This window comes from Hermetia illucens, chromosome 1 (assembly GCF_905115235.1).
Source record: "Hermetia illucens chromosome 1, iHerIll2.2.curated.20191125, whole genome shotgun sequence".
NCBI classification, from domain to species: Eukaryota; Metazoa; Arthropoda; class Insecta; order Diptera; family Stratiomyidae; genus Hermetia; species Hermetia illucens.
In genome coordinates, this window is record NC_051849.1 from 104763623 (window position 1) to 104786066 (window position 22444).

General features: G+C 40.6%; 1 protein-coding gene across 3 annotated transcripts in view; it reads right to left on the reverse strand.

The window, feature by feature from the left end:
• Positions 1–22444, reverse strand: part of LOC119647177 — a 252131-nt gene that overhangs the window by 28798 nt on the left and 200889 nt on the right. For all 3 annotated transcript variants that reach the window (XR_005248808.1, XM_038047985.1, XM_038047986.1), the window contains exon 4: positions 15719–15816. Coding sequence is in view for 2 of the 3 variants with exons in the window: in XM_038047985.1 (XP_037903913.1) it covers positions 15719–15816 (98 nt within the window). In the remaining variant the exon portion in view is untranslated. The remainder of the gene's footprint in view (positions 1–15718; positions 15817–22444) is intronic.

Below are 22444 nucleotides of genomic sequence, written 5' to 3' on the forward strand. Positions count from 1 at the left end.
TCGAAGGACTCTTCTCTTGAACGCGGCCAACAGTTCGCAGTTTTTTTGCTAAGAACCCAGGTCTCCGAGGAATATATAAGGACTGGCAAGTTGATAGGTTTTGTAAGCTGAAGTAGGCTCTGTTGGCTGTCAACAACCGTGCGTGGATTTCATCGTCATAGCTGTTATCGGTTGTGATTTTCGACCGTAGATAGGAGAAATTGTCAACGGTCTCAAAGTTGTTTCTCCTATCTTATTGTTCTGGTTTGACCAGTACAATTCGATGTTGTTCGTTCTTTGGTTTTTGGTGCTGACGTTGCCACCATATATTTTGTCTTGCCTTCATTAATGTGCAGTCCAAGATCTCGCACCACGTGCTCGGTCTGGAAGAAGGTAGACTGTACATATTGGGTTGTTCTTCCCATAATGTCAATATCGTCAGCGTAGGTCAGTAGTTGGGTGATTTGAAGAGAATGGCGCCTCTCGCATTTACATCTGCATTGCGAATCATTTTCTCCAGGGCCAGATTGAAGGAATGCATGATAGGGCGTCTCCATGTCTTCGACCGTTGTTGATGCTGAATGGTCTCGAGAGTGATCCTGTCGCTTTTATTTGGCCTCCCACATTGGCCTAGTCAGTCTTATCAATTTCGTCGGGATACCAAATTCTCTGATGGCCGTAATTTTACCCTGGCTATGCTGTCATAGGCGGCTTTAAAGTCGATGAAAAGATGGTTCAACTGATATCCATATTCCAACAGTTTTTCATTGGCTTGCCGCAAAGAGAAAATCTAATCTGATCGTTGGTATGGGCCAATGATGTTCTGGGTGTGTGAGGCTATCCGGCCTAGCAAGGTAGCGGAGAATATCTTATAGATGGTACTCAGCAACATGATAATCTCAGCCTTGATGATTCTTATAAGCATCTAAACAAAAATTGGTGATTATTCTATCTAAGATTCGTCGTGAATTATAAGATGGCGGCATCCAAAATTGACTATTCCCAACGATGAGGAAGGAGCTACTAAACAATCTGGGGAGTCTTTAGCAAACAGGTCTGCGTTACATTGATTGTTTTTACTGTTTGAAGTCGTGGAATTTGCATATCAAGTTTCGCGTAAGTGCGGTGAAAATGTTGAATGTGCTGCAGGTTCCGCCTAAATCAAGGCAGTTGTGGTGTGAAAGTTAGCCCAAACATCCAAAAGCTAATAGTCAAATATAGAATATTGTTGATGATTCAAATTCAACACAAGGATCTATAAGTGAAATTCTAGTAGATATTTTTGGAATCGATATCGGCTACCGGGGCGTGACTATATCGAACATAACCAAGGTAAATATGTTGAATGTGAGTGACGAAATCAACGATAAATATATGGGACCATAGGCCGAACTTTGCCAAAAAGACGAAGTTTACAATACACCTCTTACGCCGTGTATGGACGTGGAGTTGAAATCTCTGATCTATGAACTTTGTGTGCTTAACATTTTCTGTGGTATCAACTCGCCTCGAGACTTCACGCCTCAACCAGAGTAGCTTACCCCGGGTGAGTTTAGTTATTTGACGATTGAGTCAAGGGACGTGAGAAAAGCTGTGTGTCCTGACAGGGGGATAATATTTTTGAACCAAGACTCCCGGCCCTGATCTTGCCGAACTGCTAGTATTCGGGTTAACTCCAGCACGTGCTGTCCAATTCAAAATATTATCTAGTGCCGTCGGTGTTCACGACTGGCAAACCTGTTAAGGGGGTTTGGCTGATTGACGGTGGTGTCCATGTTGTTACCAAGATGATGCAATGCCGTACCTCATCGTAACATCTGCCATAACCGAAGTACAACTACAACGGACCGCCTGACTACAAGCGCTTGCTTGTCTTCTTGCAAACCAGTTCGGCTAGGTGCGTCGGGTCTTTTGGTGGATTTAGCATTGCATGGGTATGGACGCCAGTGCCTAAAATAATAATAATAATAATCGTTGGCGCAACAATCCATATTGGATCAGGGCCTTGAAGTGTGTTAGAGCACTTCATTCAAGACCGTAACGGTACACTACAGTAGACTGTAGGAGGCAATGTGGTCAGCATTGCGCTCGCCCGAGATTATTACCCTGATTTGACTCAGGTACTCATTCACAGCTGAGTCGACTGGTATCCGACGTCAAATCACGATGCAAATTCCACTGCCACCAGTGAGATTTGAACCGCGACCTTCCGTATGACAGCCTAGTGCTCTAACCACTGAGCTATCTGGACACCAGTGCCTAAAATATAAATTGAAAAGAACAAAAAAATGGCACGACTGCCCGCATCAAATCGAAAACCTTGCAAATTCGAAAGCCGCGATAATATGTGGGAAAATCCAAATTGAATTATAACCTCACTTGACAATTTTTCCTGTTTGCAATAAAAGGGGGCTATTACTTCCGATTCTACCCGTTAACGAAGCTTTTGGAAGAAGTATGCAACAATTCGGTTACGATACTGCGCTGACCTCCCTAAGAGCACTTGAAAGTAGCAGCATACCTGCGACCTAGGTACTAGACTTGATAAAGTTTCTCGGTAAAAAGCGAAACAAAACTAAAACACTGAGAGTCCTTGGAGCTGACGACAGTTTTCTGCCAGCGTCAATGACATGATGTAAGCCTGCTCTGCAAAGATGCTAGTTGTAGCGTGTATTAGCCAGTCCCTTTGCTATTGTGCTCGAATAGTCTGCACCGAGCCGTTCGTGGGCTTCGGGATAAGTTGGGTGTAGGTGAGGCATCAGAGGCGGTCAGTCAGTGGTAAGGTAAGTGCGTTATTCCCAAAAGCCCCCCTAAAGGAGATTATTGGTACTGTTTTTCCTCGTAACCAAAACAGCGGAATGAAAACGTTAGTCCAGCTGAACGAGTGCGTCATACCTCCAGTAGACAAGAAGGAGCTACGGGAAATATGTGGTAGGATCTGTGGCAATAAGGCCCCAGGTTTGGATGATATCTCTAACGGAACTTTGAATCTACCACCCCCGATAGTTTCGCAAACAGCATCGAGGCTTCCCCAAAAAAAAATATTTATTGCTCACTGACGAAGCAAAAGTTGGTTTTGTTTCCCAAAACCAATAAGCCACCTAGAGATCCAGCATCGTATCGCCTGATCTTCCTGTTGGATAGGATGTAGAAGATGATGGAGAGAGTCATCTACAACAGACTATTACCCAATATTGAACGCAGCAATGGCTTGTCGGAGCGCTAGTACTGGTTTGGATGCCTCGGTGGATACAATAAGCACGGTAGTGAATTTGACAAAAGAGGTACGATTATCGGCTTCACGGAAGACCTGGCTGTGGTTACTATAGAAAAGCACCTAGAGGATGTGGGAATTTATGCGATGGAGACAGTGAAAGCGGTAAGGTCCTGGCTAGGAAGAGGTTGGCTTATTTTGGCGGATGAGAAATGGAAGACGGTCCTAGTAACGAATCGTAGAAAGAAGAATATTGTGCAAGTGGGGTCGGTAGACATACGGTATTAAATAAATGGGAATGATGCTAAACTAGGCTTTAGGGAATATCTAGAGTAAGCACGTCAAAAGGCAGCTAGTGCAACTGCGGGAGTGAAACAGAAATATTGGCTGGTCGACACACTTTCGGAGATTGCATCTAGCCGGAGTGCTTTAACGTCACCGGTGTTAGCGGGGTGCTTGCAACCTTTCAGAGAAAGAAGCAGGCGAACCCTGAGAATTTGCTGGGCTTTTAGAAACACATCAGATCAGGCAGTATTGGTAGTGGCGGGCATGATTCTGCTGTATCATACAGGAAGTATTGAGGGGGATCCAGATGCGGCAAGATCAGGGTGGTATGATCTCTAGCAATGCAGATGGTTAGGTTGCTGGGCGCACAGGTTCATTTCCAACATTATTGTGTGGTTTGAGCAGAAACAAGAGGAGAATAACTACCACGTTCTGTTGTCCAGTTTCTCACATGACACAGTGGTTGCTACAGGCAAGATCTGCATCGTTTTAGTTTGGAATAATCGCCGAATTCGTCTTTGCTCCGAAGGCACAGCAGGGTATGTGATTTTTCATGTGTGATTTTTCACTGACCAATGATCGCAATGAAGAAAAGGAACCTCAACAAAACGCTAGGAAGGAGCGTAAGCCCGGAGAATATGGTATACTTGCGGAGATGCTGAGGTTGAATAAGAGCTTGTTTACGGTTCCCTCCGCAGCAGCTACTGGAGGAATATGAAAGAAGACGAGAAGCACAAGTGCCCAAAGGTAAACTCACCTTGGGAAGTAATACCTAATGAGGTTGGAGTTGGAGAGATTCGTGGTTGTTTTAGTGGGTAGCGAATCCCACATGAGACCGCTCTAGCTCTGACTTTTGCGCGGCTGAGCTGGAGTTGATATGTGTTTGTAAAATTTTTACATCTACGTGTACGAATTAAAAAAAAGCCGGGAAACCGGAAGCTGGACGCTTCAGGCATGAAAGGTTTTGTGTATTTCTTATATAAAGACATATGAGTGTGCATTTATCCCATTAGTACGTAGCACGTAATATATGCATCTATTATGATATAAATGATAGACATAACTGCATCGCGTGGTGTTAAGATGAATTTAAGGGGGGGGGGCGGTGCAGCCAATTACTAAAAATTATAGTAAGATAATGTATAGGGACCCCCTCCTTAAATTCGACGTAAATGGGTGTAACTCATTGTATACGTGAGCGTTCACAGTTCGCACGTTTCCACCAAATTCGGTGTTAATCGCTATAACCATCTCCTAGAAATGCGTGTGGCGGACAGTCAGACAGACAGACCTGTGGGGTGTGGCCAACTCTTCCATCAGGCGCGACCCCAACTGGAGGATTGGGGAATACTTATTGATGTGTAAACATGTGTTCATTGAATCAAATGCTCTAACACACTTCAAGGCCCTGATCCAATATGGAGTGTTGCGCCAACGATTATTATTATTATAAACATGTGTTCATGCACTACTCTTTTCTGACTGTGCATGGGCTAGTGTTTGCTCATCTCTGGTGCGCGGACCAAAATAGCTATGAGCAGGATATCCAAAACATAAAACCACTATGGAAGATATGAGAAGGAGGAAACTTACGGTGCAGGAGCTCTGAACCCCAGTACCGGCGGTTTTTGGGTGTAAGCAAGCGAGCTCCTGGTCGACGATATCCCTCGACCGCAGTGCCTGAGTTGTGAACAACTTGGCCACCGTAGCATAAAATGCTACAAGTACTACTCTACCGAGAACACCAACAGCAAAATCGATGAAAAATGCGTTGGAAGCAGATCGCAAAAACGGCAATAACACTGACCGCACATATTCAAGAGAAGCGACAGCAGGAGGTACTCCAGGACCAGGAAAAGGACTCATTCAGAAGAAGTTCATCAACTTTGAGATCTCCGCCAATGCTAAACATCAAAAAAGATAAAACGAAAGGAAGGCCAATGAACGCCAAATGTGAAGGACTAGTTAAAAGTAGTAATCCGGTTAGGACTCATGGAGGGCAGAGCTCTGATCCAGAGGAATCAGGCCCAGGAGTGCGTTTGCGTGTATCCCACGGGGCTTCGTACGGGCCCACTGCTGTGGGACATTATGTACAAGGATGAACTTAATCTTCCCCTTCCGGAGGAAGGCACAGCGGTGGGTTTCGCCGACAGTATAGCATTGGTTGTAGTCGCAAAGGATCTCGAAAATGCTGAGTTATACACATGCGAAGCGATCAGTGCTGTTGACGGTTGGGTAGAGATTCCGGTCTGATACTTGCCGAGGCAAAAACGGAAGCGGTCCTCATCATCAAACACCATAAAAGAAATTACGCCCGTTATTAAAGTGGAAATCACATCATCACTTCTAACCCTGCGATCATCAGTATGCTTATGATAAAGCATCCACCGCAAGTGTAGCCCTGGCAAGAATGATGCTGAACGTGGAAGAGCCACGACTTGCTTCCAGGTTGCTTATAGCTAGGGTAGTGAGTTCAATCTTTCTCTATGCAGCTTCAGTTCGGGGTCACATTTAACACTAACATACTGAGTGCAGTTTACAAAATAACAGCCCTAAGGGTGTGCTCGGCATTCAGGACTCGGGAATGACATTGACATCTGGGCAGATGAGATGACGGATGTATACAATGACGGACAAGTCTATCTCATTTATCGCAGATGAAGAAAGCCGAAAGGGAGAAATTTCTAGATCTCTATATAGATGGTAAGAGCGTTGGGAACGCTCAGGAAAGGGTCGGTGGACACACGGGCTCACCCCTGCCATCAACGAGTAGTTGAGAGACGGCAAGGTGAGAATAATGATAATCTTACCCTTAAGGGGCATGGAGGATATCAACAACATCTGTTCAGGTTTAAACTATACTCTTCTACTGTCCAAGATTTATGGAAGAAAGGAAGAATCTGGAGGCGACTCTAGGAGAGGTACTCGTACCAGAAAATCGGGTGCGAAGAATGCTAGCATGTCAGGAAGACTGGGATACGATCAAATCCATGGTCGCATTTATCCAGAGCAAACTGCGAAATGCAGAGGAGACTAGAAAGGGGGTTACCTACGCCGCGTAGAGACGAAACGTTGTCTTATACAAAACCTTAAAAAGAACCTCCCCAATCGCATTGGGAGAACGATTAGTGTTTATATAGTGGGTTATTCATATCTTTCTAGTGCTTACAGTTTTTAAATCATCTATTATGTAATAACGATAAGAACAACAAAACCATACATACGAGTATATATATATTCACCCATGGTGGGGTAAGTATAGCGCGTCAACCACATCTATGCAGTAACTACACCTACTCGTCATCGTTCGCGGTTACCGGAAAAATCGTTTAGCCAATCCCCCACGATTTCCCGAGATCCGTGCACTCCTCCTGCGTTTACAGATTTTAAACAAGCTAGCAAATCTAGTGCTGTTAATGCGTCGGGTAACATTCAGTTCAGTATCACCGTCGGCAGACACCATAATTCCTAGATATACAAATTGAACGACGCTTTCGACGGTCTGCCCATTAATGCAGATAAGGAGAATCTTAGTTTAGTTGGTCTCTCTGTCCAAATACAGAGCCCTTTGGCCAAGGTCCATGACTCAATGAGAGAGCTAACAGATATCACCATAGTCGTGGTGTTTGTGGAAAGATGTCATTGCCCTTTGAATTCCTCCACGCTTTCTCAACAAGACAGCATGAAGAACTTCTCCGATAACAAGAAGAAATAATATCGGTGACAGGATGCAAAGCAGGCCTTCACCTCGGTGCAGCACGTGAGCTTTTGCACCATCATATATCGCTCTGATAATAGCTATTAGTTTTTCCGGAATGCCCCTTCTGCGTAAAGCACTCCAGATACACTTCCTGTCACGCTATCGAATGCTTTTTCGAAATCGATGAAGAGCTGGTGCAACGAATATCCAAACTCCGCGTACTGTTCTAAAATGTAGGGTGGTGGATGTGGTCAATGCAGTAGGATCCGTAACGGAAACGAACCTGCTCTCTGTCGATCAAGTTTTCGAGATGTTCTTTGATGCATTCCAATATTATTTTAGATATTATCTTTGCGACGATAGGAAGCACGCAGATATCCCCCCAATTGTCAAACTTAAAACGGGTCCCGTTCTTTGGGATTTTGACGATCATCCCCTGCTTCCACTCTCTGAAAAAGGTCTCGGATTCCCAAAATTTCCCTAGGAGTGGAAACACCAGATCTGCAACAACTGCAGGTGCAGTGATAAATAACTCTGTGGAAGACCGTCAAACCCAGTGACTTTACCTCGTTTGAGTGCATTGGTGGTCGACATGATTTCTCTTCTGCTAAGAGGAACGGTCCGTATCCGCATGTTATGTTGACTGGCCATTTCATCCACAAGAGGAAGAAGCTCACCGGATGTGATATGGTTAAGAATCATGGCGAAGTTTCCTTCCCACCTCTTCAGTTGTTCATCATCCAGAATGAGATGCCGACCGTTGACATTCTTTACAGGATTATAATTAGGTAGATACAAAATGGATTAAGAAAATTTAAAATAACTAGTTGATTGATATTTAGGGTTGCGGGAGTTAAGCGTTGGTGCAATTCGCTAGTACTTGGATAGAAGACCACCTTGGAACATTTTATTTTTTTAGCTTGTTAATTTTTGTAGAAAAGATTTGATTAGTTGCTTCCCCTTAATTTTTAAGGTTTTGTGTAAAACAAAATCTTATTAAAATCAGTTTACTATCTGTCTGTCTGTCAAATTCGGTGGAAAGATGGGAACTGTGAACGCTCACGCATACAATGAGTTACATCCTTTTACGTCGAATTTAAGGGTCGGTACTATTATACATACATGCAAAATGGGGGTTTAAATTGTTTTTTCACCAAATATAGTCATGTATCAAAAGAAAGGTTAGTGCTTTTCAAAGCTGGTCTTAGTTTTGACATTTGTTGGAAAGGCGGGGAGTCGAAAGTGATCATTTATTTAACGGGGCAATTCTCAGAAACTGCCCAACCGAAAAATCTGACAAGAAAAATATGATGGATAGGTTTCGAAATACCATCCATATCGATATCCATTCAAATCAAGTTAATAACAGTATATTACTATATTTGTCAGTAATTGGCTGTAGAACTCCCCTTAAGTTCATCCTACCATCACGAAATGCAACAATGTTATGCAATGCAACAATGTAGGCTACAATATAGAGCCTGATCCTACCAAGTTTGGTGGAAATCGCACCTTTACTAACAAAGTTATAATTCGTCAAAATTGTCGCTTCTTTGCAAATTCAAGATTTTGAATGTCAATATCACCCGAAAGTATATATTCTCTTATAAAAGAAATACACAAAACCTTTCATACCTGAAGCGTCCAGCTTCCGGTTTTTCGACTTGCTTATATATAGTGAACTTTTACACGCTTGGTATTTAACGGACATCGTGGAAGCAGATGCTAATGCAAATATGTTATGCTCTTGCAAACAGACCTTAAAGTACTAGCTCCATCTACAGGTTCATGGAGAAGTAGCACGTTGAAAGTAGCTTACATGAGAAAATCACAAAGCAGTGCACACCTGAAGCAACTAACGTCTTGCTCCGGCCTTACTTGAATTTTGCGGTGTAACAAACTGTATGAAGCACGTAAGACACATATCACAGCAGTGACTTCCAATTTACAGCTTCATACTCAGACTTAGCAGTTAATTGTAAATATTGTGAGTGCGAAATCAAAGCTGAATCTAAATGATTGTATTTTACCGGCGTACTTGACTTTAATTGATTACAAGGATCAGTAGCAGTAGTAGGCGTTTGATGAAATCTTCTAGTTAAATAGAACAATCTGTCGATATTGAAAAAAGTGTTGGGAAAACGTTTTGTCTAAGCACAAAACCTTATTAAAATCAGTTTATTGTGTCTGTCAGTCAGTTAATCACACGCAATTTCAGAAACGGCTTTTTATTGGGAGGAAATGCATACAATGTTTTTGTTTGGATTTGTGGGAATCCTGAGTCCGAAATCCACTTGGTCTGGGTCTAGTTAAAAAGTACAAATTTGAAGTAAGGCAGTGCGCAATCTTAGAAATTTTTCAATCGAAAAATCTTAAAAAATTATGATGATGCCTCTAGCTTAAAATACACCTGACTGATCTCTACTCCAAGTTAATGACATTATTGTCTGAGTGTAACTATCCATTTCCAATGATTAATTATCTGAAATAATAGAAAACTTGTTGTTTCTTTTTCGTTGGTGTAGACTCGTCGACTTGTTAGCACTGATGAAGGGAACAAGTGGTTCCCGAAATATCGATATTTGCAAGAATAAATATCTACACCAAAGAAAAAGAAACAACAAGTTTTTTATTATTTCAGATATTATTGTATTTTCGAATTTTTCTGGGAAGCTTTTAGGAGTACATTTAAAGTGAATTTTATAACGGATGGAAGAAAGATATAGACAGCTATGTACATGTTCAGATTTGTGAATCGCATTGCTCAAATATTGTATTATCACGTTTGGATGTTACGAAAGTTAAATTGATAAGCAGTGCTTCCTGGGATGGAGGAACATTACATTAAAAATTAAAAATTATAACCGTTCGGACGCTACTTTTTTCTTATATAGATCAAATGATAAGGACAAATGACAAAGCTGCAAGCGGTTGTATTCAAGCACAGGGGACTAAAAGCAACATAAGGCCTCCGCGAAAGAAACCTCGCAACAACTATCCAAAAGATCGTGGCATAAATTATAAAGGGTTAGAGATCTGCGCTGTTGAAGAGATGACATATTAAGCCATGTGAGACGATCAAAGTACATGAAAGCAGACAACCAGTAAACTTCCACTGAAATGATTCTATTGCATGACAGTAACAATAATTGTAGGCGGCGATACTACTGAATATACTCTAGAATATTGCAGACGAAGGAATTACACAGAATGAACACTATTGAACTGGTAAGAGGAGCGAAGAACGAAGTTAGACATTCTGTAAGCTCGCCCATGGATATCCATATAATGACAAATAAATCGAAGCTTGCTACCGAATGTTAGGCCAAGATCCTTATAAGAGGAAGTAACTGAAAGAGGCGGTCCATCAAGGTATTGAGAAAGTAGATTTCAGGGAATAACCACCAACAAGATGTAAAAATTTTTACATGTTTTGAAAGTAGATGATGTTAAGAGTACGCCAATAAAAAAGATTTCGTAAAAAACACGTTCCTTCATAGATATTTCAAAGGGAAAATGTGAACAGTAAATCGCGTTAGGTCAAGGCCCAAGGGACTTTCACAAGTTTTTGGTATTTAATAAATTATATTTTATTTAAACTTAATTTTATTTAAAAAAAAAACAAAATTCTATTCATAAATCAATACATTTCATAAACAATTTTTAAAATTCAAATAGTAAGCGGAGTGCGGATGTCGATTGCTTTTTTGGGGTAGCTCATCAGTAGTAGGTAGAAGTCCAGCAATTATTATTTTACTTTATATGGCATTCTGCCGTCCACTCATGGCACTCTGCTCTCCACTCCTGTGGCGAGGTCTAAACTGAATGGAGAGCGCCGGTGGCGCCATCTATCCGCTCACATTCGCCACATTCAAAATAAATTTCGAATGCCGCGAATCTAGCCGCGCCACATCAGTTTAGAACTCGCCACATGAATGGAGAGCAGCCGGTGGAAGAGTGCCATTAGTAACCGGCGGAATGACAAGAAAAAATGGCGGGTCTTCCGTTAGCCGGGATAGAGAGAAGGAGATTACGAAAAAAGATTTATGTATCTTATGTATAGAGGTTGTAATTTTAATTATTTACAAAAATTAACTCGAATTAACAAAAATCGATCCCAATACGTTTTTATAATAATAGTGTTAGCTATAATGTGTAAAATAAAGTTGTATTAACTAAATGGGTACTATTAGCTAAATTGGTGACCCAGACGAACGCGCCCAGCTCAGCGCAGAATCGGAGTGAGCTAAAAACATTTGGCAACGACAACAACAGCAACACCTCCGCCAGGGCGCCTGAAGCTCATGCGCAACAATCGAAGACTCTGGAATTGAAGGAACGATACCTCCTAGGTGTGTCGGCGTAATTTCATCTGAGGAGTCCCGACGAAAAACCCAACCAGAACCGGAACTCAGCCGATTGCTTGGTGTTCAATTGAACCTGTGGGTCGCCGCCGAGGGGATCCTTCGAAACGTCCCCGGCTTTTGATCTTCGCCGAATTTGCAACCCGCCTATCTGGACGTCAAACTTGCCCGTCCCGTGCAGATCGTGCTGATTGCAGACTGAACCCAAATAAAGGGTTGGCAGCGAAGTAAAACAGTAAAAACACGGAAAGCACCGCGAGCCCAGATTATGTCGTGCAACTCGGCTCGCGCCGACTTTCCTTTGAACGGAAAACGTGAAAATTCACCCAAAGAAATCACGATCTGGCCACGGTTTGTAAAGATTGTGATGAGGTTACTCTCCGGATCCGCGTCGCTAACCATTTCGTGATTTTGCTACATTGTGTGCCCCGTCCTCCGCCGTCCGCTCGCAGGATAACGTCCAGCCGCAACCCATCACAAGTTCCGGCCGAAGAGCAGCAGCTGCAGCGAGGAGCAGCACGAACAACCGCAGCCCAGCAAAGTTCCGGCTGAAGAGCAACGGCTGCAGCGAGCAGCACGAACAACAGTTACAAATACAATATTTTTAATTGAATTCGTTCATAAAAATAAATTTCGAATGCCGCGAATCCTGCCGCGCCACAAGCTTTCGGCATGGCAGAGTTCCCATCGATCCTAGATTGTACATTTGATAAAATTGACATACGAGAATCCGTCTTCTGATGATTAGATGTTTGGATGCACACAATCAAAACAGCAACGAAAGCTGTATTTGGATTTTGGCTCCTAAACATTTGGAAATTGCCACCCACTTAGCAATAATGATCTTCAACGAAGGATTATTGTCCATTTTGCAAGGACTTACTGGCTGCTCCCGGATTCAGCAAACAGAGAAAAATGCGGCCAACCGAGGACATTTTCTTAATGAGGAAGAGGGACTCTACACCCCTGGCAATCATACAACAGAAGTGAAGTGTACTTTTTTTTTTCACTGAGTATACTCGTGTGAAATGACAGGTTTCGAATAGTACTTTCCGAAGCTGATATTAATTTTGACATTGGTTGCAAAAGGGAAGAGTGCAGGATCAGTTACTTCAAGTAACGCTCGCAGAAACTACAGATGAGTCAAATGCCTACTCAAATATGTTTATATAAGCAACATCCAAAGGTGTGAAACCTTAAGCGTTCAGCTTCAGGTTTCCCGACTTGCTACAGCCTCTAAAGGGTTAAAAAGGGAATTGCAGCTTTTTCATAAAATGATGCATATTTCCGTCAAGTTTCAAAATAATAAAAATCCCGAACAGGGAAGCATAGCCAACAGAACATTTATTAATAAGAAATATAATCTTTTGATTTCGGGCAGATTAAATGGCCGTTCAGGTGCCTCAAAATTGACATTTTGGCAAGGACTATGGTAAGGACGTTTCAAGGACATACTAAAAGTGATGGGTATTTTTCAAAAATATTTTTGAAAAGTCAAAATATGTAATTACAAATTAAATAAAAAAACTTCATTAGATTAGCTTCTGTGGTTGCTTTGCACTTAATATATATGGTATATATTAATTAATAATATATATTAATAGGCCTAAAATGTACACTTCTTGGTATAAGACCGCCTTTAGGTTTTCGTGGACAAACGTACTATGTAGATCAGTAGCACTGCCTGGGCGACGATATTTTAGCCCAGGCCGTTATTTCGCACGTAAGGCATCAAGACTTTCTACTATAAATCACACCAGATATCTAAGGAGCTTATGATACGAGATGGGAATAAAGTATGGAAGTAGTTTTCCCATGAAGTCATAAATCGCTATGGCAGCCTGGTTGCAAGATAAATGATGGAGGGCAACGGTCGGACCAGCAGAGGTCGTGCAATCAATTGAAGGGAAATTGAAGTGCTCCCAGAGGATGAATGGCTCGCCTGGATATCTATGTTTCGGATAGACACATGTCCAGGAAATTGGAGGAATGACAGATTAAGTCCTAGTAAATGTTCTACCGCGCACCCGTTTCTCTGCTAACGACAGGAGTCAGATAGTGATTGATATGATCAAATAATATATGATAACATCATTTCTGGATACATTAACTCTTTTAAGTATTCCTTAAACGTAAATATACTATAACACTTAGCTGATTTTGAAATCTTAGGTTTTAGGTGTCTGGAATCAGTCAGGAACCGACAATAGTAGAGAGTGGAAAAAGGAGATGATCTAGGTAGTTGTTTAGGAAACCCGCAGTCATTTTTTGAGGAGATGATCGTTAAGATTCCAAAGGAGGGCACCCGTTTCGAGTGTGATTGGAGGTTTATTTGTGAGCTCCCTGTCGTTGGAAAGATAAAAGCTAAAATAATTCTGGAATACATCAAACAACATCTCGAAAGCTTGATCGACAGAGAGCAGGCAAGTTTCTGCTCCGGATCCTGCTGCATTGATCACATCAATCCCCTACGGATCATTTTGGAACATGCGCGGAGTTCAGATCATGGTTTCACTTGCTTTCCGTCGATTTCCAGAAAGCTCTCAACTGCGTGAATAGAGAGTGTATCTAGCATGCTCTACGCAGGGCAGACATTCCGGAAAAACTATTACCAATGCGACATATGATGAGGGATCATCTTTGAGCAATTTGAGGTATAAAGTGGAGTCCGCGGGATTTTTATTTACAATCGATATTATTTCTGCTCACCATCGGTGACGTTCTTCACGCTGGCCCTTTCGGAGGACGTGGAGGAATTCAATGGACTATGACATCTTTCATTAGACACCTCGACTATGCTGATGACATCTGTTTGCTTTCTCACCAGATGATGGCCCTTGGGCATATGGTTAATCAATCAATTCGTACATTTAGGAAGCGTGGTTTCTGCCGACGGTGGCACTGAACTTGGTGTTGCCCGAAGCATTAAAGGCGCTAGATCCGCTTTCGTTGCAAAATCTGGAAATGCAGTTATCCCAACACCAAGGTCACCTTGAAACTGTTCTGTGCTAGTGTTCTTTTTGTGTTGCACATGAAAAGTGAGCGCCGCTATTACTCAAAAGCTCCAAGCTTTCGTCAACACCTGTCTGCGTCTTATCATTGGAGTATACTGGCCTGACACTATCTCAAACGAAGAACTTGGTCGGCGCACACACTTGACATATATACACGGTTTGATCGGAGGGCGGAAGTGGCAGTGGGAGGGATGACAATTGCATTGCGGGCGACGCGGGATCCACTCTCCCAAGACGGGTTGCCTCAAGGGCATTTGGCGCGGAGTAGTAGAGAAGGAGTACGGGCGTCTTGGGAAATTGTTGGGGTTCCTGTAGGGTATTTCGGCTAATTGAGAACGATAGTGCGTAGGTGTGGTTGACGCGCTATAGTCCACCAAGGGGTAAATGACAACCATATATTTCTTTAATTTTAAGGAACAACTTTAATAGCGGTATTTTCATTGTCAGAAATTTTATTATGTGTATTAAATTACTGATTGTGGTGCTTTCTTAAACCTTTAGCAAAGGTCCCCTAAAAATTGCGTATTTACGAATGAATTATGCAGAGAGCATACCAATAAAGTTAAACTTAACGCAGAAGTGCTATTAAATGGAAGCGTCTAGGTAACTATTTGATGGGGATGATCTTAACCCAGAGTGGCTTATGAGTGCAAAATAAAGTTGGAATATTTTGAATACGCTAGTCATGAAACAATGCAAGTTCAGTTAGTAGAAAGGATTTGGGACGACTGATAAAGAATGGACAACCAAAAAAGTTTGCGCATCATAAAATATGGTTTCCCCTACGAATACAGACACTCGTTGAGGGTTATTCTGGATCAATTATAGAAATATTTCTATAATCCTAATGAATGTATGCGCTATCGTAGTAGGCACAGTAAATTCTGGTTTCTGATTGATTTCCTCAACTGCATCATTTACGCATATATATAGCCTAGAAAGAACAAAACTGTCAAAGTTTTAGAACTAAACTATGTAAATGGCCTGGTCAATGTGTAATTAATTCCAATTTCAGTTAAGAGAATCTAGATCAGTTCACAAAATTTCTACTGCAATAAATGGTATGTTTTGTTTCGAGATGAAATTGGTGAAAGTAACCCTTAAGTCAGTGCTGAGCGTGAAAAATACCCTGAGTAATTCGGTATTTCAAACTAATACTTACGTAACGTCCGTCCGGACAAATTCGGATCCATTGAAAGATGGTGTCAAATCAAGCACAGGCCTATCCAGAGGGTCCAATATTTGTAATCGAAATCCACCCTGAAAACAGAAAAAAATATTATTAGTTTTTGTTGTTGAATGTAATAGGTATTTAATTTGGGGTTATGATGCAATCAGGGTCCGCATGGCGTCTCAGTGATTAGAGTGCTGGGCTGTCGTAGCGGAAGGTCGAGATTCAAGTCTCACTGGTGGCAGAGGGATTTGTATTGTGACTGGATGTCGGATACCAGTCGACTCAGCTGTGAATGAGAACCGGAGTCAAATCTGGGCAATAATTTGCAGATCACATTGCCTCCTACAGTGTACCCATTATAGTGTATCGTTACGGTCTTGAATGAAGTGCTCTAACACACTTCAAAGCCCAGATCCAATTAGATTGTTGTGCCAACGATTATTATTATTATGAGACAAGATACATTTTCTTATATGGTTTTTAGTAATACTCGTAGCGATGTAGAAGCTGATGCGAAGGGTACGTTCTAATCGCTATTCAGGCAGTCTTCTCTGTCTATAGAATTATTCCATAGTCGTAGATAGGGAATTCATCTAATTACCTACAGCCTCCGTTTCTCTTATAGAATAACATTTCCATGATAAGTTGACTATTCTGGCAGCTTGGATTAGAGCCAGGCTCTTTCTGCCTTGTTTATTTGGCGATAGAAGTGTCTCCTTGGAACCTCAAATCCAGATGAAGCTGCCGCGTACTATACGCGGCAATATCGTTTATATTGATACTCCTGGGATGAACTTAAGGAGGATTTTCCGGTCAATTTCAGAAAGTTGGTATTATGCTATTTCTAAGTTTATGTGACCAGATATCGGAATGGGACATAGACAGATTTCATATAAACGCATTGTTCTGAATTCTTCTAGATTTTTAGGTTGCGTAGTCCAAAAATGAATCCTGCCTCAAACTAAACTGAAACGAACTTATTTCTTGATTTTTCCGTCGATATACATTTTAAGGTTTTGTGAAAGGCAGACACTCTTTTCAGAAATACATACACATGCAGTAGGCGTCATACTTCTACGTTGACGTTAAGGGGGGGGCTGTACATATGAAAAGTCTCAATTAACAGTTCTAATTTCAATATTCGTTTCAAAGTGGCGGAGTAGAGTATTAGAAAAGGGTCACTTAAATTTTGGGGTCGAAAATACCCACAGAATATTTCGAAAACAATCATGATATGTATTTAGTCCCAAAATTCTTTAGACTAACATCTATTAAAATAACGTTAAGAGTATTATATCATATTTTGAAAATTTGTTGGAAACCTGTCTTAAATTCACCCTGGAACTCAGTAATTGCAATAATACGAATCCCAATATACGGCATCATACTAGACAGTTTGATGGAAATCTCACTATAATTAATAATAAATTGATAAAGTGATAAAAGTTGAATTTCCACACCCAACCCTGAATTGGGTGGGATTACTAACGAGGAAAAAGGGCCTGATTTTGCTCTATAACCTCGATGATCGATGAATAACTAAAAAAAACTAAAAAAAGGAAATTAAAATGTCCCCATGGACCCTGCCCTTCATATAACTTCACTTAATTTGATGATGACGTCATACACCTGTTAGAGTGCAATAAATGGGAGGGGGAAAGTCCTCTGTTTAGTTCCTTTAGGGAAAAGCAACGATCATCCCTGTGTAAAAAGCTCCCTCAAAAAGTTGCTAACAACAACAAGCTTAACAAGTTTAGTGGTAATTAGTTTATCAATGATATGAAAATGTCTCCTTAGGGGGCGGAGGTGGTGTTGGAAATCCAACTTTCATCGTAGTAAGTCAACATTGTTTCACGCGAATTGATTGTAAAGTAAGCCTTCATAGAATAGTATTTTATCTCATTAAAGTAAATAGTCTGACTTATTTAATGCATTTACAGGACGAGGTCCGATTTATTTAGATTTTATCTGCAATTTTCAAATACTAAACTCAGCACTTGGCTCCTATTTGAATTCGAGTCCCGAACTGATTTGCAGAGTGATAAACATAAGTTATAAAACATGGAGATCTTAATATGTATGGCGCCCATAAAGATAACATTGGCTGGTGATAAAGGGGATAGAGTGGAGTGCATTTGAGAAATGATTGCGAGTACATACGTAAGTTATGCAATGCTAGAATCAATTGAATTAAATCTAGATAACGCACTTGACACAATGGCAAGTAAATGCGATAATAACGTCATCAGCCTCGATGGGTTCAAGAGTATGTACATATGTATGGTCCGAGTTATTGTTTGTAGATCATGACTTTCAACACAATGAAATTGGGGATTTTATTATAAAATATATGTGCAGTTCTATTTAGTAGTTTTTTAAATGTAATTTTAAAAATTTTCTGTTTAAAACAAAATCTTTTTAAAATCGGTTTGGTGCTTCAATATCTGTCTGGCTATCATGCGTATTTTCTGCGAAAACGGCTTCAAGTGTTAATAGAAAAGGCTTGGTTCTAAGTTCTAAGTTTTTTCACCAAATGTCGCCATGTTGGGTATCAAATGAAAGATCTCGATTAGTACTTTCTTAAGCCCGTATTGGTTTTTACATTAGTTGTGAAGGGTGGTAGGAAGAGCGGGGATCGAAAGTTATAACCTCGAACAATCCTTGCCCTGTTGCGTGCTCCGGAATTCGTTTACAAAAATCGAGCAGCTATTTTAATATGTTTCAAAGCATAATTGGGTAAGGAATTTGATCATTTGATCCTACGGGGGGTTCCGTATTAAGAGACCGTGTGTCATCTTTGCGTACTAAATAAGCTTGAAGGCGTTATGTTCTCGGAACATAAAACTTGCTAATAGATGATACAATGTGGTTCTCTATCAAGCGATATAAATCCCCACTTTAAATATGTGTCGTTCTACGATCTGTTACTTTTTCTTACTTACTTATCCAGTTACTCTCGAGTTGCGAAAACCAGACTGAAACTTAATATGACGGAGTTACTACATATTATAAATAGAGAATCCTCTAATACATATGTTTACATATATTATTTTGGTCAATAGCACGAAACTTATTTTATAATAATTTTAGAAACCGAAACCGTATTAAATCATCAGATATAGCGTTAAAACGATTTCCAAGATTTCGGAATCATTTTCGAGCACCTCTCAGAACCTATCCAAGCGAAAAATCTGAAAAAATCATAGTGATGCAACTATATGAAATTTAGGCCTCAAAATTCATTCCATTTCGATATCTGCACAAATAAAGTTAATAATAATATATTACTACGTTTTGGAAATTTACCGGAAAGCGCCCCTTAAGTCCATCTCAGAAGTACAAAATGACAACAGCAGTAAAGATAATATAGGATATAATCCCGAAAAGTTTGAAGGCAATTGGACTGTTATTAACAAAGTTATAGGAGGTCAAAGTTTCGCATTTCAGGCAAATTTATGGTACCCAAGGCATGTATGATGTCTTCATCATACAAAGTGAACTTATATAAATGACGGAGACGATGGGAAAGTTTTAGTTTTCCTTTTTTGACTTCTTTTAGTTATTTGCATTTCAGTGTCACTACATCAGGTAGACACGTGTATGTATGTATATGTATATGCTAATAAAGCTTGCCGGTAGTAACCAATATAATAGACATGTGTGTTCTGGTTACCAGCGGTTTTTGATTTATGTACCAAACATATATGAATATGTATGCTTTTGTGCGCGGAGTAAAGCGGAAATGCGTGAAGATGCGTTGCATCAATTTAGATGCGCACATATATATGCATGCATCGTCATGCGATAATAGACAATTTTTGTTTATTTAGGGTGAGCACAGAATTTATGTCTTTGATATGTATGTACATATGTATGTGAATTTTGGAGTTTGGCAAATATTTTGCATTTTTAACTATATAAAAATGGAAAATCCTGCATAGCGAGTTTCTCACATAAGATGAACACAAAACCTTTATACCCGAAGTGACCGCGTTTCGGTATTCCGACTTGTTTTACATATTTAGTGGGAATACTCCCAAGCGTATATAAGAAATCCGTCATTGCAGTACGAACACATAGGTAAAATATCTATACATAACATCTCTTTTTAAATTTGTATTTCAAAGTGTCCTAGCGCGCTAACTTATCTTTTAATCCATCGACTACAACGGGAATTGCTAGTCATTTGTGTAAATAATAAAACAGCCCCAAGCCAGGCATTAAACAACTCGTGATCCCAATCCAAAATCCCATTTCATTTTATCTTTTCCAATCACAAAGTGTCCGGATAGCTGAGTGGTTAGAGTGCAAGGCTGTCATACGTCTCACTGGTGGCAGTGGGATTTGTACCGTGATTTGACGTTGGATACCAGTCCTGAGTACCTGAGTCAAATCAGGGTAATAATCTCGGGCGAGCGCAATGCTGACCACATTACCTCCTACAGAGTTCTGTAATCCTGTAGTGTACCGTTACGGTCTTGAATGAAGTGCTCTAACACACTTCAAGGCCCTGATTCAATATGGATTGTTGCGTCAACGATTATTATTATTAATCACAAAAAATGATAAAGTTTCACTTGGTCAAATCTCGCTCGGTGCTATCTGGAGAGAGAGAGAGTTCCGCCAAGAGCCAAAGTGATGCTAAGGTAGAATGTTCTACGTAGACTATTGTAATGGCTTTTAGCGCCCAATGGGGGATCCAAGTAACGTTTGATTTTATAATATTATGATAGGCCTGTGAAATATAGCCTTTTCTGCCTGCTAACTTCGTTATGGAGTGCTAGATACAGGTGCATTTATTTTTCACCTTTCTTCCCGGCTAGTCTTCGGGGGTACTTGACTTGTCTTTCAAACTTTGGGTTACACGTCTTTCCCCCGGAAACAAGTGCTTCCAAGCCTCACTTTTCTGGATCTATGGGTCTGTGCTTCCCAAGAAACAGCTTCCATTTATTCTACTGGCTGTGTATATCAAGGAAGGGTGAGAGCTCCAAAGATCATCCTTGAGGCAGGGGAAATATAGATTTCGGATGCTATCCTTCGTAGATTTTCCTTCTTGATCACGGCACTCCGCCATCATGAGGTTTTAAGGCTTGAAATTCGTGACCAGCAGGTATTTTTTTTATTTTTCCATTTTATGCATCGCGTCTGTTGCGTTTCAAATTACTGCGATATTCCTTGTTTTATATTTCAGGTTCTAGTTCATTCCTACGCACTGATATGTGACATTTTGTCAATGACACAGATTGAAGTAGAGTTACGGCGTTTGTGGACCAACCTTCACGTTTATTTAGGATAGAGGTGTGGGAAGCTATTTAGGCCTTATATAGAATATTTTAGACGATGCCATTAAGGCGGCAGTTCCAACGATGATTAAAGCTTTTGAAAATGGACTTTTTAAGAGCCTAATAACATAAATATGAGCTAGGGATTTCTAGTTTGGTTATTGTTCAGTCCTTCGAATTCTGTTGTCTTCTGCTACCAAAAGACGAATTTTGTTTGTTATTGTATCTTTTATTCCTCACTTGAAATGGATTTATTGGCTTTATTTTATCTCTTGACTAACGAACCATCGTTCGCCTTCGATGGGAATGTGTTTGTTCGAATGTCGTCAATTGACGAAAATTTAGAAAGAACAGAAGGCAGACTTTTGACACAAGGGATACGAGGGTACCCCAGCAAGTAGCCAAATGGTGTAATGATGTTATCGCTCAATTAATATCTACATGACTCTGAGCGAGAAAATTTTGGTAGCGCGCCAGAGGGGAAGAACATCATGGGGAAAAAATTTATAGAGAGACTAACTTGTAGCAAGCCACTGTCCATTCCCGAAGATCTGCATCTTGGACCTTGAGAGAACTAATATGCGTTCCGTTGAGTTTGGTCTACAGTCAATGTAATGGACATGGTGGTGGGGTTAGCACGAAGAAATATGTTTTGTAACGAATATTGCGCGGTAGCCATGTTTGATAACAAGTATGTCAGTAAGTCAGTCCGAAGAAGATGTCACGAGCATTGGTCATAACTGTAGAGATTTACTTTTTAGAAAAAATTCTATGCATATTATGAGATAAACAATGAACCTAAGAGGAGCGTAACTGCAGCAGGACTGCCACAGAGCTCTGTGCTGAGGTCCGGTTTGTAGAATGTCATGTATAATGGCGTACTTCTCCCACTTGCTCAGAAGGAGATACGATGGGCTGGTCATGGTCATGATTCCGTAAGAGTCAAGGAGTATAGAAATATGTGCGAAATCGTTAATGCCGTAAAATTACCGAAGAGGATCGGGTTAGATCTAGCGGGAAAGCAGATGTAGGCGTTCTTAATCGCTACACAAGAAAAAAAGAAAGTCGGGAAACCGGGAGCTAAACGCTTCAGGTATGAAAGGTTTTGTGTATTGCTTACATAAGTACATTTAATTGTGCATTGGTCCCTTCTTAACGTTTATGCATTTAGTTTGTCCGACCATTCAATTTAGTATGATACTGACTCTCAAAGTCTTAGAATTTGCACAAAAGTAACAAATTTGATCTATTATAACTTTGTTAGGAATGGTGCAATTTCACCAGTATCATGCTTTACAGTATAGCTTATATTACTGCACAAGTTGGTGATTCTAGGAAAAACTCAAGAGGTCAATTTCTTAAAAACATACTTATAATTCAATATATATGGGTATATACTATTCTTAACTTTATTTAAATAGGTATCGGTATT